The sequence below is a fragment of the Hypomesus nipponensis genome, chromosome 1, assembly GCF_054491055.1.
Source record: "Hypomesus nipponensis isolate SF chromosome 1, ASM5449105v1, whole genome shotgun sequence".
Taxonomy (NCBI): domain Eukaryota; kingdom Metazoa; phylum Chordata; class Actinopteri; order Osmeriformes; family Osmeridae; genus Hypomesus; species Hypomesus nipponensis.
The window spans coordinates 16,482,282-16,499,678 of record NC_140361.1 but is presented as its reverse complement, the minus strand read 5'-3'; the positions used below and the strand labels follow the sequence as shown (position 1 = coordinate 16,499,678).

General features: G+C 40.6%; 1 protein-coding gene across 1 annotated transcript in view; it reads left to right on the top strand.

Annotated features, from left to right (window-relative positions):
* LOC146302845 (glutamate receptor 3-like) overlaps positions 1-14,335 on the top strand; it is an 81,627-nt gene extending 67,292 nt beyond the window's left edge. Inside the window, exons 13-16 of the mRNA XM_084697315.1 lie at positions 4,588-4,835; positions 5,809-5,923; positions 10,948-11,195; positions 11,532-14,335. Of these exons, the coding sequence (XP_084553441.1) occupies positions 4,588-4,835; positions 5,809-5,923; positions 10,948-11,193 (609 nt within the window). The 3' untranslated portion in view covers positions 11,194-11,195; positions 11,532-14,335. The remainder of the gene's footprint in view (positions 1-4,587; positions 4,836-5,808; positions 5,924-10,947; positions 11,196-11,531) is intronic.
* The last annotated feature ends 3,062 nt before the right edge of the window (positions 14,336-17,397 follow it).

Genomic DNA, 17,397 nt, shown 5'->3' with positions numbered 1-17,397 from the left:
CACCACTGCTCTTAACCCAGCGTGAACATCAATTTCACGTCCCAGCTACTGTGCTCCAGACACTATAGCTGATGCATGGCGATATATAAGTAGGGGGATTGTATGACACGTAAAGTGTATTTGTTCTCTTGCATAATAACGAGACCTTTGAGAAAGCTGAGTGGGTACCTTGTGTAAGGAAAGCCTGTGAATCTACACATGCAGTTTTGAACCAAAGGAGATGTTCGGGAAGGTTACTGTGGAGATGTATAGACTGTATCAGAACATTGAGAACCAGTGTTGAGTTCAAGGTGTTCCAGTGTGTTCCAGGGTGCAGAGGGACTCTTACAAAGATTAGAGAATGTTTGCATAAAGGCAGGGACTGACAGAAGAGAGGACAGGAAGAAGGGAGATAGAGGTACCCACTGAAGGGGAAACAGCTCCTCTCAGAGGAGCCACATCCAACAGCCGATCAGCACCAATGAGAGACGGGGAGGCAGAGCTCGATCGGATTGCCGCATCCAACCTCCATTGGTATTCTGAGCTGTGACGAGTGCAGCTTTTCACTGACAGTTACACGTCCCCCCCGGAGGCACTAACTTTCATTTCTGCATACATGAGATACAAGTAGTCCTAGCAGGAAGTAGGAATTGAACCTGAAGAAGAAGAAGAAAAAAATTACATGTCCTGAATCTAAGTGGAAGAAAAGTTGAAGTAGGGAGAAGAAGTGCTGCTGGCTGTTTGAGGATGGGCTTTCAAATAGACCTCCATCACTGATCTGAGAGACAGAGGCTGGAGAGAGAGAGAGAGAGAGAGAGAGCAACAGAGTAAGAGAAAGAGTGAAAGAGTGAAAGAGGAAGATGAAAGTACCCTATAATGCCAGCGGATGTGGACACATGGAATGCATTTTCGTCCGGTTGGTGGACTGCAGAGCTTCCCAGGAAAAGCTCCCTAGCTCTTAATCGATACAGATTAAGTGGCCATTTAGAATGAAGAGGGCAATTCTTTTTGACTTTGAGCTTTAATCATGCGTCCTTCCCCAGACATTTTAATGGCCACTTCAGTGGGTTTTATAAAAACAACAACAACAACAGCTAAAAAGGGGACTTGCACTCCAATGTTAAAGCTTCAAAGGAGACTTTATTAATGACCTTTGGAAAATACACAGACAGACAACCACACACACACACTTCATACATACCCACAAACTGTGTCTGTCCACACTGCTAATTGCATCATGTCCCTCAGAAGAATACTGGTTTAGCTGTCAGCTTCACAACTTGCCTCTCATCTTCACACTACACATGTCTAGGGACACTGGGAAAAACTGAGTTTGGTATGAGTAACCACTAAGAGAACTCTCAGGTGTGTGTATGAATAGTGTGTATGTGTATCTTTCTGGTTATGTGTGTTTGCGTGTATGTATTTTCAATGTTTGTGTGTGTGTATGTTTTTGTCACTGTTAGACTGACTGTTCCAGGATCAACTTTAAAACCCCTTCATCCCTCCATACTGTCCCTCCTCCTCCAACAATATAATCCGTGCAATGACACCAGAGGTCATTCCGGGGTCAACACTGGCTTTTAACTAATAGGAACACATGGAACCTCAAATTAACTGTGTATGTGGTGGGGGAGGGGGCACTCAGAGCTCTGACACTGGATCTAACTGCCAGACAACAGCCAGTCAGCAGATATAAGAGTGATGTGTGAACCCATGTCATTAGCTTTGTCAGGGGAAGGTGAATTTAATAGAATTCTAACTCAAATCCTAAACTGTCTTAAGAGAGGTTTATTAAACCTAATGACAAATGAAGTGTGCTTCATAGGTCTTTTCTTGTTTGTAAGACCTGAAGTCCAGACACCCCACCTATGATCGGCGACCTCAGCACAGCTACAAACAGTGCTGGTTATCCAGTCATCGTGGACAACAGTTGTGACCCACTCTCCCTTTATTTTAATTGACTTCAAGAGACCACTTAGATTTCATTATGTTTCTGCAATGAAATTGCCATTGTTTAAATAGGCCTCATGTATAGAGCTACATTTAAGGCTGGACATAATTGCTCAACAAACGTTCGTTTCATTACCAATGATGGATCTTTCCATTTATTATTCTATAATTGAATTTTAAATGACTTCTTCATGGCCGGATGTGAATGATGACAGTCTGAAGGGGATTGAAGCACCGGAGGTAACTTTCAACTGGCCTCAGTTTGCGTTCTTTAGAGTAATGCATTGTCCACAATTCTTTCTTTTTTCACTTTTTCTTTTTAAAACTTTTTTTGTTTTCTCTCTTTTTTTGTGACCCACCCTGTTGTAATTTCTCTCTCCTCCTTCGTCGCTTTCCTTCTTCACTGTGAATGTTTCAGCGGAGACTGGAGCAGACGTGGAATGAGCCTATCTAGGGTTTGGTGGCGTTTCATCTCTGCTTTGATATTGATGAATTGACTTCATGAAGCAGTGAGACGGCATTCACTGTCCACTGTAATCAATGACGGAATCCATAATTTTTTCTGTTCATTGAAGGGGGGGACTTTCTCTTTTTCCCCCTCCCCTCTCTCTTTCTCGCTCACTCTCTCCACTCTCTCCCCATCCTATTTCCCTCCCCCCCACATATACTCTCTCTCTTTCACTGCCGAGCAGATGAGTCCTAAGTCTTTGGGGAAATTGTCCTCAAGCACAAATGACGTCCTTCCAGAGCTTTTTGGCACATGCAAATGAAACACATTTAACAAGATCGTAAAAAAAAAAGAAGATGGAGCTTCTGAAAGCAGCCCACCCCCCATCCCAGGTGCATTAGCGTTATACCAGAGTGGTCATCACCCCTCCCTCCCCCCAACACACACACGCCCATCCCGGAGGTAAAGCCTTTTCTCATCAACACAAAGGACATTTATCACGTAGACTTTTAATTTGTGTTATGTAGCCGTCTCCTCCCATGTCCAGTCCTCCACTGATGGGCCCAGATGGATGGTTCTCAACAAATTGTTCTGGATCATGGGTAGAAAGCCAGCAGAGCGGTTCTGTCAAGCCAAGGGTGATGTTTTTGTTTATAAAAGGCAATGTGCCGGGGGAGGTTACATGCAGCACAGCTGCAGGGGGAATGTGTTTTAATTGATGGGTTTCTCTGCTACTAAAAGGAGATGGGGTTAGAAAGCTGTGTGTGTGTGTGTGTGTGTTTGCAGGCCCACCGATAGGGGGGGACAAACAGAACTGTTGTCCTGGGCCCAGGGGAGGGAGGGGGGGGGCAGAACTGGAACAGGGGACAGGAAGAGTAATGGAAAAGGAGAGATCTGGGCGCGGGGGGGGGCATCTAAGATTCTCCTTCCGGGCCCAGGCAAGACTGTCAGCTGGCCTGTGTGTGTGTTTGGGTATTGTAACATATGCTATGTTGTGACGACTCACCATAATGAACCCCAAAAGTGTTTTCAACCTGCATAATGTCTGTTTCATATGAGCCTTTAATTTAACTTTGTAGTGTTCATCTTGAATGTATGACATTGACAATATGTTGATTCAGCAGATATCCCTTCAGGCAAATCGGAGGTCCTAAGTGGTTTAAGTGAACGTGTTTCTGCCCCTACAGGTAGAACCCCAGGTGACAGTCTCTGTTACACACCTGAAACAAAGCCTCTTATTGATGTTGCCATATCAACAGCTTGTGCATGCTCTGACCCCATTGGCTGCTGGCAGTGCACAGTAAATCCTTTTTGAACCAATTGGCTGTTGGCAGAAGGCCCGCCTCCCTTTGGTCCTCTTGCTCCGAAGCTGAACACATCCTGACTCATGTGTACTGGGCTTCTGTTCTCATCTGTACACACCTAACTAACCCGAACCAGGATCAGGATCCATCTGTCCAAACTGGGAAACAAGGACGCCAAAATAAATCTAGCTGTGTTGAATAATTTAATTGATGCTAATCATAGATAGTGTTCCGCTCCGGTCCCCTCCTCCTGGATTCCACAGACTAGCTTAGTCTGCCCCTCAGGCACAGGGGAACACACACACTCTCTCTCCCTCTCTTTCTCTTCCAGTCTCTCTCTCTATTTCTCTTTCACTCTCTGTGAATCTTTCTCTCACTCTGGTTCACTGTCTCTCTTTCTTTTTTCTTTCTCACTCTCTCTTTGTCTTTCTCACACAAGCTAACTCTCAAATACTCTCTCTCTCATGGTCTCTCTCTCAGTCAAAATGAACTTAACTAACGAAGTACAATTCTCATTCAGCACTATCTGTTGTCATTAGTATCCTAAAGTATATACTACATCATATATACTACATCAACACCAAATATACTATAAACCATAAATGTAATTTCCCTGATGTGAAAATGGATTGCGTGAGTTCTTATATTTCATGATTCCGCGCAGGCCCAGAAAGTTTTCAGGAGCCTTCCAGCAATATTCTCTTGAAGTATTAAAAGATATCACGCCGCTTTACATGATATCTATAAATACTTCACAATGTCCCCCGGCATCCTGAATTAAATCTTTGAGGCCGGGATCATCATGAAGTATAAAAACATTAACTAGATCCATTGTACCAACATCCATTTTTTATGTCTAAACTACTTTCTGCCTCTTCCCCCTCTCTTCCCCTGACTGCACAGCGATCCAAAATAGCAGTGTATGAGAAAATGTGGTCGTACATGAAATCAGCCGAGCCGTCCGTGTTCGCTAAGACCACGCCAGACGGCGTTGCCCGGGTCAGGAAGTCAAAGGGCAAGTTTGCCTTTCTCCTCGAGTCCACCATGAACGAGTACATCGAACAGCGCAAGCCTTGCGACACCATGAAGGTGGGAGGGAACCTGGACTCCAAGGGCTACGGTGTGGCGACGCCCAAAGGCTCAGCATTAAGGTGGGTGGGATAATATAACAATATCCTCCATGTTGTTGTAGTATTCCACCTACCCTGATGTCTCCCTATTATCACATCCTTTCCTCTTACTCTTGTGTTTGTGGAAGCCTGGAGGTAACATTTCTTTTTTTCTGTTTTAGGAAACCAAGGTTGCTTAATCGTAAACAGTGTTGTTTTAATGTTATATATTTACTTCACAAGGTCCCCAAGTCCCCAATGCATATACTATACAGCTATATACAGTACCAGGCAACAGTTTGGACACATTTTCCCATGGGAAAAAATGTGTCCAAACTGTTGACTGGTACTGTATATGTGTTGTGTGAGAGAGACTTTTGTTCTATGACAGTAGATTATTCTAATCCAAGGGTTAAAATAACAAGCAATTATTTTTTTTCTGTAACTTTTTTCTTTCCCTCTTTCTCCTTCGATCTTCCCCTCTGTCCTGCCTGTGCCGTCCGTCCTGCCTGTCGTGTTGTCACTTTTAATTTAACAGTTCAATGGTTTTTCAATTTAGCCTTTAAAAGCTGCGCTGTCACTTGTGACGGATCTTAATTGCATGGTGTTTGTTGTTGTTGTTACTTTCCTTCTCAATGACAAGTGTCCGCATCCTACACACTTCAGTTCTCAGCGACGTAACCCTTCATGCCACTTGTCCAAAATCTCTAACACTTTCTTTGTTGTTATAAGACTTCCTTACCCTTATATATACATTCAATTCTTAAACAATTTGTCCTTCCTTAGACCTTTCTGATAACAGATTCTCTTGTTAATATTATTATAACCCGCAAGAACTAGTGGTAGTAGTCTCCCTGCCCCATATCAAGTACCATCTAATGTGATCACTATTATTATATTATCTCTATTACTTCTGCTAGAACTACTACTATTATGATTAACGTTATTATTACCATGCATTAGATTTCTCACGGACCTGTGCATTTTCTTACAAGTTATGTTTTATCGTTTCAAGAAATGCTGTTAACCTGGCAGTTTTAAAACTGAATGAGCAAGGCCTGTTGGACAAATTGAAAAACAAATGGTGGTACGACAAGGGCGAGTGCGGCAGCGGGGGAGGTGACTCCAAGGTCAGCTGTGATGTCACCACGATCGGGTACCATAGTGCAGAGTAATCGGCAAGGCTGTTACTACTACTACTCTTACCACAACCCTATTTAAAAGTCTCCCAAGTAAAACCTGCCGCTGCTGGACTCAAGCAGTGAGACAGATGTTGACAATAAAATAATACATTTGACCAGGCTATTTACAACTCAACTCGATCCACAGAACCCTGACTTGACTAGAAGAACAGGCAGATCATTTGATTGACTTGTTATAATTAGCTGAAGAGATTATGTGATGTTATATTTAGAAAGTTCTAAAAATTGACATTTTATTAGTGCAATGGGAAAATGATGACACTTGGTATCTTAGAATTATGCCAAGCACAGAACCTTCACATTTTCCGCTCACAGAAGGACATGAGGAAGCACTGGAGGATAAAGATCAGTGTTTCCTGATGTGTGACAAAGAGGTGCAGACCTAGTTATTTTACTGAAGAGGAACTGGATGCTTATCTGAGCCAGGGACATGTGACATTTGGCTGCCTGGTAGTGGTAGAAGACGGAGATGAAATTAACTCTGGCTTTGACTTCTGTGGGGCACCTATCCTGGCAGGTTTACTTGCTTTTATTGATATTGCGTAGAAACAGTTTGAAGTGAGTTAGAGCTGGAGTCATAGCAAATAAATATGGCTATTTGCAGCCTTCATTTTTGTCTGTAACTCAAATGTTTACAAAAACAAGACATTGATATATCAGAGAACACATTTTTCTCCTGAAGGAAATGTCTTGTTTTCAATTGAGGAATTGTGCTGTATTTTGTGTATTTTCTTATGTTATATTATCATCAGATTTGGATGATTCAGATAGGTTGCTAGACGTCTTTTTAGATGCTGTATCAACATCCTTAAAGTGTCAGTACCAATATGATGCAACTAATCAGTAGGTTTTCTTGTGGTATTAATCATTCTTGAGGAGAATTATTGCGTACATATTAGGTTATGTGAGAGTTTTGGTGAGAACAATCTTAATTTTATTTAAAGATCAATTACGACAGGATGGATATAGACATTGTGGTGCAGGTCATCTTTGTCATAAGACATTAGACCAGACCTTAACAATAATAATAACTACTTGGTTGTTGCTTCTTAGACAAACTACAAGCTTTAGGGCCTAAATGGAAGAAATCTTAGGAAAACCTCAAAATGGCTGCTCTGCTACAATTCTCATGGAGGCGAGGCAAACAGCGGAGTCTTGAGGGGACTAAGCATTGCAGGCAAACGTGAGAACTCTAATATAATAAATGACAGTAAAACACAACAACAAGGGGTTCAATTGGTGTTTTTACTTGATCATTTGTAACAGAAAGATATGTCCTTCTGATTGTGTGCAATATTATATTATTCTCTCCAATTTAACCGTTGATTGCAAGTTTAACAACCATGATGCCCCAGCAGTGACCCTGCAACCAACATTACGACTGTCAGGTTAGATCATGTTCCTGTGCTTCTCCACTGTTCCTGAAGACAAATAGCCCACCCATTACTGGATCTAATGGTGCGAAGTGTGCACCTTCCTTTGAACCATGAAGGCTTTGGTGGAGCATCACTTAGACTGTGCTTGGTGGAGCATTTTGTGTGCTATTTTACAAGAGGAATACAAGCACATAAAATACTTTCACAGTTAAGGTTAATTTAATGACAAATGACTCTCATGACGCAGGCATCAATTTAGGTCTGCTAATTGGCTTGCCCATATATGAGCGGCAGAAGATTGAAGACATACTGGATGTCGTAGCATCATTACATCATGGGGTTATCAAGAATAGCCTTAAATGGTCAGGTCACACTGGTGTTGAAACTAGAAGTGTCATGAGGTGTGGCTAAAGTGATGCCTTACCAAAGAACTGTTGTTTCTATTGACCGAACCACTTCTATTGACTCCCGCAACAGGCACTCACTCGGCACTCCTGTTTTCATATTGGTAGCTAACTGTATATCATCTATGCCGTTACTGTGCAATGTTAACATTGGTGTGTGTTTTATAGTCACAAAGCCTAGTTGAGCATGAAGATGGTACGATTGTCTCTCTGTCTTACTGTGTGCTGCCGTCTATTTATGTTGACACACAGGTACGTACTGTATGTTTCCTGAGATCTTGTTGTTGGATTTCTCACTATGCTTCCCTTAAGGGGTGTAGCTAAGACTCTTGCATGGTTGAATAAACACTGTGGAAAGCCAATCAAATTGAAATAATCTTGGAACCAAAAAATATGTAAATCCCATGGCCACTGACACAGTAATTCTATCAGTTGGGGTTGGTAGGGCAATTTTTTTCCCTGGAGAGGAAATTTGATTACCTTCTTTAAAACCTGCCGGGGGCAAACTTGTTTCAACCTCTTACCTAGCTGGCCCCCATCATACTATTACCCCCCTCAACCCCCGCATCATCCTCTCTTTCCCCCTCAGGCACCAACAAACTGGTACCTAGGTTGAGTTTCAAGCACAAAGCATGTTAACAGATAATTGCATTGTTAATCAATGTCTCCCTGCACCAACACAATGCCCTGGTCTTAACAGTTTGCTTATCGGTGGCAGGCTATGAGGGGTTTAGAGTACAGCACTGTTATCTTCTCCCAGTGCATAATTAATGTATCTCCCCTTGGAGGGACATTGTTCACTAGCATCAGGAAGGTCTCTCATCGATACAGTGCTCTCTTATCAGAAAACTCTTCTTTTCTATCCAGAAGCACCAAGACAATGACCCTAATGAGAATGTGCTTACAGGTGTTGAAAAGGGAACACATTGGGACTTCTCTACTCGGGTTGTGTTTGTGAAATCAAGCTAGGTATGTGTCAACTGTGACTGTGGCCAATTCAAAGTTACATCAAAATGTAAGTTGGACCAGCATGTCCTCTTGGCCAGGTGATAGATTACTTGAATGGAGATGAGGTGGTTTACAAGGATGCTGTAGTAGTGTAATCTCTTTGCCCAGGGTAAGAGTGTGCATGGATGTGTCAACTTTTACAAAGCAGTACGGCAATTTAGTTGCTGTACATTTAGGACTTCTTTTAGCTAAAAGCAAATACTGAGGTTTTGTGTCTTTATCAAGAACGGGGTTCTTGTTGGGTCCAGTCCTAGTCAGATGAGTCACTGTCACCTAAGTAAGTCCCCTCTTAACAATTATTTATTTGGCTTGTTTGAGAAGACCAGCAGAGTGCTCCTGCTGGTCACCGTGTTAACAGTGCCTGCCGATTACTCAAAGCGATATGGGTAGGTCCTGGCTTCTAGAGTAGGGGGACAAAGGTAATAGATAGAATGCTTTTTCTCTGTGATGTTGACATAGCCAGGAGCCCTGCTGTATCGCTTTGTGAAGTATGAACTAGCTTAAAAGTTGAATAACATAAAATAACATAATATAATGTTATTTATGTTATTTCCCTCGTGAAGAACTCCGGTAAACCTTGCAGTATTGAAACTCAGTGAACAAGGCATCTTAGACAAGCTGAAAAACAAATGGTGGTACGATAAGGGTGAATGTGGAACCAAGGACTCTGGAAGTAAGGTCAGTCGCTGCAGGTCTTTTGTACTGATTCCAACTTGCATTTTGACGTACTGTTCATATGCAAAGACAGGACTACTAAATCATCTAATACTCCCGTTTTCCTGTGTATTTAGGAGTCAAAATTCAGCCACATAACTGTAACTCAATAAAACAAGTGGCTTGTATTGATTAAGCACTGTTTCCCCAAATCCAAAAGCTCTTTTTAATATTATTATATATTTATTATTTTGCCATAAAGTATGAAATTATGCCATTCTAATTAAATTATTTTTAACTGAATCTGTAATGATAAAGATGTAGTATGGGGAAATTGTAAAAGTGCAAAAACAGTATTTTGTGTTGATTACTTATAACTACAATAGTTGTTATGCTATATGAAGTGTTCATTTTCACATTTGACATTCATGACATCCTAACCATTATGCTGCTGTTGATATTTACTGAACTTTCTAATTAAAATTTGATTTATTTGCGTTTTTACTAGTTTGCATGTAGATGTGTCTATTAGATTATTTAACCTCCTGTGGTGCAGTAAACAAACAAAGCTTCTTATTGTGATGAGTTGTCTTGATTCATCTTCAGAGAGCTGTTAAAACACTCCGGGGTGTTGAAGTCTGTCTTTGTCACGAGTTGCATTAAGGATTTCTTGTTTTCCACACCACATGAAGTTAAGGAATGTAAATAAGACAACTATTTTAACCCTCTGAGCTACAGACCAGTGTTTGTCTCCTCGAGGAACCGCATAAAAGCTACTGATGCCATACGAATCCTCTTCAAAACTCATAGGGTTAAATTGCAAATGGTATTACACTCATGAACACATTTTTTTATTGTAATGTTTGGTAAGTAAGCAGCAGCAAAATGGTTTGGGTTCTCATGTTTTTTTTTAAAACCTGCTTTTTCATTTTTGATATGCAGTAGATCATCATTATATTATGAATTTGGCTGTACAATATGTCAATTATGACAGGGAAGTTATATGTACATATCAATATTTGTAGGGGATTTTCAAGATAGGCTTGTTCCAGAAGGATTGACCTCTGCGTTACTGGTCACAGGAAGTAACTTTCACTTAGGGTAGAAAGGGCTCTACATTCGACACTTTTGACCCTTTGCCTCTCCCTCTGGAGAGTGGTGTGACTACGGGTTGTCTGAGGTTCCTCACAACTTTGTGACCACCGTAGGAAGACCTCCACAAGCAGGACTTCTGGAGTCAATCTGTAGTATTTCCCTAACCTTTAGTATTCACCCCAAAACAATTTGCCTTTAGGATACATAAGATCTGCTAGTTATACTGACAGAGAAGGTTTCCCATTAATATATCAAGGAGGGTTTGTCTTATCTTATTATTTCTAAGTGCAAGTATAGCATGCGTTATAGATAGAAATGACTTGATTGGATTTTATTAAGGTTTTTAGAGGTTAGGTTGTGCTATACTTCCGTCTCTCCACTGCAATCCTCTAACTGTGATCTTTGGTCTTCTCAGGACAAGACTAGTGCTCTGAGCCTCAGCAATGTGGCTGGAGTCTTCTATATCCTGGTTGGAGGGCTGGGGCTGGCCATGATGGTGGCCCTAATAGAGTTTTGTTACAAATCAAGGGCCGAAACCAAACGGCTGAAACTGGCAAAGAATGCCCAGAACTTTAAGCCTACTCCTACAACCAACACCCAGAACTTTGCCACATACAGAGAAGGCTACAACGTCTATGGAACAGAGAGCGTGAAAATATAAGGGTAGGAAACACTTTAAAGTCTACTTTTCTAACATTTAACCACTGAAATAGTACACCATTGTTGCACACAACTGACACAGTGTGCTCAGTAAATCTGTGAAATAAAATAGAGACAAAGGATTAAACTGGAATGGTGAGATATCTCAGATGACTATTGTTAAAGACCCCATAATTATAAGGATTTGCCTATGATTATGGTGATATATATTTAATAACATTTCCTTGTGTCATGTTTGCAAAATTATCAGCTACAGTACATTGAGATAAGTTTAACACATTACATCAAAACAGCCAATAATAAGCATTGCATCTGTGTGCTTTTTCTCTAACTACGCAGGTCTGAGGAGTGATACTCACTTATCCTTGCCCGGCTTTGATAAACCCATGATACAACAAAATCCCTAAAAGGGGAAGAGTGTTATCCTCTTCCTGGCCAATCCTAACTGGTCGGACATGGCACGATAATCTGCAGCGATGACACGGCAGGACTAGTCTTGTGAAGATTTGCATTGGTTCCCTTCAGTGCCTTATACGAACACCAGAGTCTGAACAATGCAACTCATCAGAAGCCCTTTTTATTTTGTTGTTTGTTTTTGCCTGAAACTCACATGGAAAAGAGTGCTCATACACTGTAATCTGTTTATATAAGTATTTATCATAAATGTGTGGATGATGAAAATACGATGAAAGAGAGATAGAGAAGTAAAGCCATCACTTGCAACCTAAGCACATTTGGAAGTGCCGAACCAGAAGACGAATCTGAAACGACAAGCGATAAATTGGTTTTCTGCCCAGAAAATGTGATCAGATTAGCCTTCATTCTCCTTCTGATTACATATTTTCACTGGTTAAATGTGTTTGACAATAGGTTTATTATGTCCTCTTCAAAGCAATGTATTAAAGTCTGTTAGGAGACTGTTTTTGTATTGTTGTAAAATACTGGCAGTAATATTGTTATTGTTATAAAGGACAGGGGAATCTTATTGTAATTGATAATTTGTTGATAGGACTGCTGTTAGACAGAGGGATTGTTGTTGAGTTGTTCTTTTAAGCTCTGGTGCTGCTGAGAATCTGAAAACATAATATGGTACAAAGTCTTGTGAAAGAGATCATAAGATGCAACAATTGGCTTCACATAAACTGGAATAAGCCACTTTTTGCACTTCCAATACTGCCGTCAGTTTTATGTTGTTTGTTTGTTTGTTTTAAAGGGTTGATGCTCTCTGCAAAGCAAGCAGAGGCCTGTTCCATAAAGGTAGTTTACCGAATAAGCCAGACTTATGTCAGTTAGTCGGACTAATTTCTAGTTCATTCGGTTCCATAAAGCTAGCTCAACGAAGTTCGAACTCGGTTACTATGGCAACTTATGCTGCGAAACTAGTCTGGTCAGGGTCAGACTAACTGTCAGGCTTAGCGTGACTTGGTGCTTAAGCAGACGTTCCTGTAACACTGACCCTAATTGGAAAACGATGATTTACCACTTATATTCCCATTTTTCTTATTCTCATCAGTTCAATATATTCAACATTGATAGAAAATAAACTTAAATAGCATATAGCTACATTTAGCCTAATGCATTAAACAATGATGAACAATGCTTTGATAGGCTACACACTATAGCCGTTAAATGTATGGATGTTAGTTTGTGATTTCAAATGTTTAGGCATCAGGCATAGGCCTATATCTCAATCTAAATTATCCGAGTATAATTATCATAGCAGTATAATTGTTAACAGTAGCCTACAATTGCAAAACGAACGATCCACCTTCCGTTTCCCCGACACAAAAACCATGTACTGGATATTGATTAATAGTAGGCTATTTATTTTAAACAATGTCAAAAAAGTCGATTAAGATGAGTTTAGAGGGTGTTTTTTAATCAACGAAGTAAAGGTCTAAAAAGGTCCTCCTATGTAGCCTATCGTTCACGACGTCAATCATGGCGTGTCATTTTTTGGGGGATTGAAGCGGTGGTTGAGGGAGTTGTCATTGTACACGATTTAAAGGGAACGTTCTATCTGGAAGAAGTCACGTGGCCGTGTGCATTGCATTTGCCATGGTGGATTGTATGATCCATGTTTAACCTCTCGGGCTGTTTAAGAATTGGGTGCACGCGCAATTTGCTTGACTACTTAAATCTGACTTGAATTAGTAGGATTGCGTGAGCTGAAATTGGCCTTTATGGAACCGCTTTAGCCCCGCTTGACTAATTAAACTTATTCAAGTCTGGTTTAGGACTTTAGGTCTAGCTTTTTTGAGCGGCCTTTATGGAACAGGCCCCAGGTTTTTCCTCTAGGTAAACAATAAGTTTGTGATTTAAGATGTGTAAAATATGGAAGGTTTTCAAAAGACTTCTGTACATGAAATTAAACCAAACAACAAGCAGAATTTAAATGTAGATTAACTGCAATCCAATAACAGGATAACAGTAATGGCTTTTAAATGGTAGTATTTTGAATTACCTTGGCATTTTGTTAAACAATTGCACATTTTACAATGAGCTGTTATTTGCTTTGATTTTTCTTTCATAAGCATTATAGTGTTTGGTGAATTTACTTGGTAAATGAAAATTAATAACATGAATAAATATAATTATGGAAAATAGATTTTTACAAGGTTATTACAGGGAGTGTATTGAAAGCTTAGCACATTTCCATATTGCTGTAACAACTCCTTTTCTCTAAAAAGACTGTGATTCCATAGGTTTTAGGAAGACCATAAAAATCACGTAAAAAGAAAGATAGTTTTATACAAAAAAAAATGAAGAAAAAGGAGAGGAGAGAGAACTAAATTGTAAAGAAACGTTGTACATTTACCGAAAGGCTATTTATTTATGTGAAGGTTTCACACAACTGAGTGATCTTTTTTTCCGAAGTTTTTATAAAGAAATTGCATGTGTAATTGGTTATTGCTTAAGAAGCTTTACTTCTCACGTCACATTAGGTATGCAGTAGGAAGGCAACCCTTGGTTAGGATCTTTGGTCAGCCAAATTACCTTTTTTTGTAAAACCTCACCTCAGCTGAGAGAAATTCACCCAGCATCTTAGTAGAGTAAAAGAAATGCATGTGTGCGACTAATTAACTGACCCTCGTTGGTGAGGGGCTGTACAGAGAATTTTAATACATTTTGTAAATAAACGTGTACAGAAGACAAGATGTGTCTGTTTTTAATTGTATATTATTATATGTACCTGTTGTATCCTGGCCTACATCTCACAATTGTGGCACATAAAAAAATATACATACAATAATGAAAGTACATCCACGTGCTCCTATTTCTGCTACTTGAAAGATTTGGCAGCATTCCTTCAAACAAACACATCCATGGAAAAATGTTTCCCAGAGTAGTATCATGTATGCCAAGAAACACCTCCACTGCTAACAGACTGAGAATGGTCTGATATTGAACTGTTGGATAGGAAAAGAGTCAGCTTTGGATCGATGGATCGCACCATCTTCTCTTTCCCTCTCTCTCTCTCCTCCCCTCCTCTCTCTCTGTCTCTCTCTCTCTCTCTCTTTATCCATTGATTGGGGGTTTCATCAATGTCTTCATTTTCAGCCATCTGATACTGATCTTTTTCTCAATCACACACAAGTTCTCTCAACCTATTTCAATTTTTTCTTTGATATATCAATAATGTATTATTTCAACCACTAACTGCTTACAAAAATCTAGCACAAAAAAACAGGCCAGTGTGGCCTGTATCAACCATGATAACCAGCCATGACACTGTGCCAAAGCATCGTGGGAACATCCCAGTTTTCACTAAAACAAATGTTAAAATAGTGTCAGTTTATCATCAATATTTCAAAGGCATTAATCAACATTATTTTCACATATGGACACAAAGGCATGAGAACAAAATATCTTGGTTCTTTCCTGAAGCCTGTCCATTCTGTATATGTAGTGTGAGTGCATTGAGCTGCATCTTCATTGTGCGGTTAAACTCCCCGCCCCAGTCACACAGCTTGTTGTTGCACCTCCTGGATCACAAAACATGGCAGCAAACCAACAGTTTTATGGTTTTATCCTTTGTTCTGTTCCAACTGAGCATTCCCCGCTATGGCTATGGAAAACACAGAACATACTATATTTGTCAAAGCATAAAAAGGATGTTGTTTTGTAATGTTTTGTTTCCTTTTTTGTCAATCTAGTGTGTCCCCTCCTCTTCCTTTTCTTTCTTTGTCACACCTGGACAGGGGTCAAGGGGCTGGAGGCCTGTGGCTGAGGGGCCAGATCAGCACAGCATTCTAGACATGCATGTAGGACTCTGGGAGCCTTAAATGGAATTAGTTCAGTTCAGCGAAGGAAAGGAAATTGACTCTTTTATCTACCCGAATCTGCCAAGTTTACAATAATAGCCTGTGTGTGTGTGTGTGTGTGTGGGGGGGGGGGGGGGGTAGAGAGAGAGAAAGAGAGAAAGAGTGAGGGGAGAAAAGCTGCAGAAAGGAATGACTGAGATCAGCAGACGCAGAAGGCAAGAAAGAAGAAGAGAGAGAAAGAAAAAGAACATAGAGAAAAATGGTCAGACACAGACACAAAATATAGTATCAGGTCAAAATTAACATTACTTACTGATTACTTTAAGAGAAACACACACACTGCAGGCATGTGCTGAACTGAGGGATGAGATCCTGTTCTCACATGTCTCAGGGCTGCTTGTGCTTCTGACAACAGTGCCGATACAAGGTAGGCCTTGCCACAGGAGGGTTATCAGGAGACACTTTTATGCACCTGTGTGTGTATGTGTGTGTCTGTCTCTTTGTCTGCTTCAGACTGTGTGTGCATGTGTGTGTGTGTGTGTCTGTTTGTATGTGTGTGCATGTGTGCATGAGAGAGAGAGAGATAACTCACGGAATGTGAGCAGGAGGTGCCACAGGGAGGGTACTTTGATTGCCGGAGAGGAGATTTTTGGTTTACTACCCCCCTCCTCTATTCTCTCTCCCCTCCTTCTCACCTCTACTTCTTCCATCTTGTCCTCTTCCCCATCGCTCTCTCTCCGAGGATGAAATAATAAAATCAGATTCCAACTCACTTGTTCCTTTTTGCTTCTTCCACTGATTTAGCAGCTGACTCATATCCTGGCTGGCTGTACGAGTGGGCCAGTAGAGAAGAAGAAACCAAGCAAATCAAACCTGCACTTGACACTAAGGTGTAGACCTTTACTTGGACAAGGTTACTAAGCATTCGTTATCTGCTTTTTCAACACAGCGCTTAGCATGCTGACTGGGGTAACCACAACAGTCTTTTCAAACATGCCTTGTAATGGCGTAGTACAACTGATCTCAGAAAAAAATAATTTTCCTTGTTGTAAATACTGTATAATTGATTCTGAATATAGATTAAGTTCTTTGTTTCCTTCAAACAAATTCGTAAAATCTTAGTACGTAGCGTGAGTCTGATGAACATGAATGAATATGAAGACCTATTTATTTTTACGTCTTAATTTATCACCAACTAAATGCACAATTTGAGCCACTCACCAATGGCATGTGTGTGTGTGTGTGTGTGTGTGTGTGTGTGTGTGTGTGTGTGTGTGTAGGAGGGATGGGCGACCTCACACTAGCAAATCAATGTTTTCCTCCTAATACACAGCAGTTACAGATCGCTGCCTGTGTTCTCCTGAATCTGACAAACCTTTAAAGCACATACCCCATTTTTTGATCTTTCTTCTAAATGTGACGGCATGAAAAAATAAAGTGGGAATGAGTCAAACTGGGGTTATCAGCCCTGCTCATTACCGTGAGATAGGCACTGCAGAGCAGTCGCATCGAAGTGTATCTCTTTGAACGAGAAGTACAGTCACTGCCATGTCTCCTGAAGCTAATTAGCAGTATGAAGGTAAAGAAGACTAGGTTTTCCAACTCAGGTATGTAAAACTACCTCTAAACTCTTTTGAGCTTGCATGAAAAGTTCAAAGACTGTCTACTTTAAATAGCATGTAATGCACACACCCCCACACACCCTGTCTCCTAATGACAAAGAAAGAGACAGAGTACTTGTACGGTCTGCTAGAGTCTCCAGCAACATGCATCTCTCTATCTCTATCCTCTTCATCATCTTCATCTTCTCCTACTCTTCCTTTTTCTTCTGCCTCCCTTCCACCCTATCCTTTACCTATCCTCTTTCCAACCACCCCATCATATCTAAAACACAACCACCCACTGGTTTTAAATGTGTGTTTTTGAAAGGGGAAAGCATT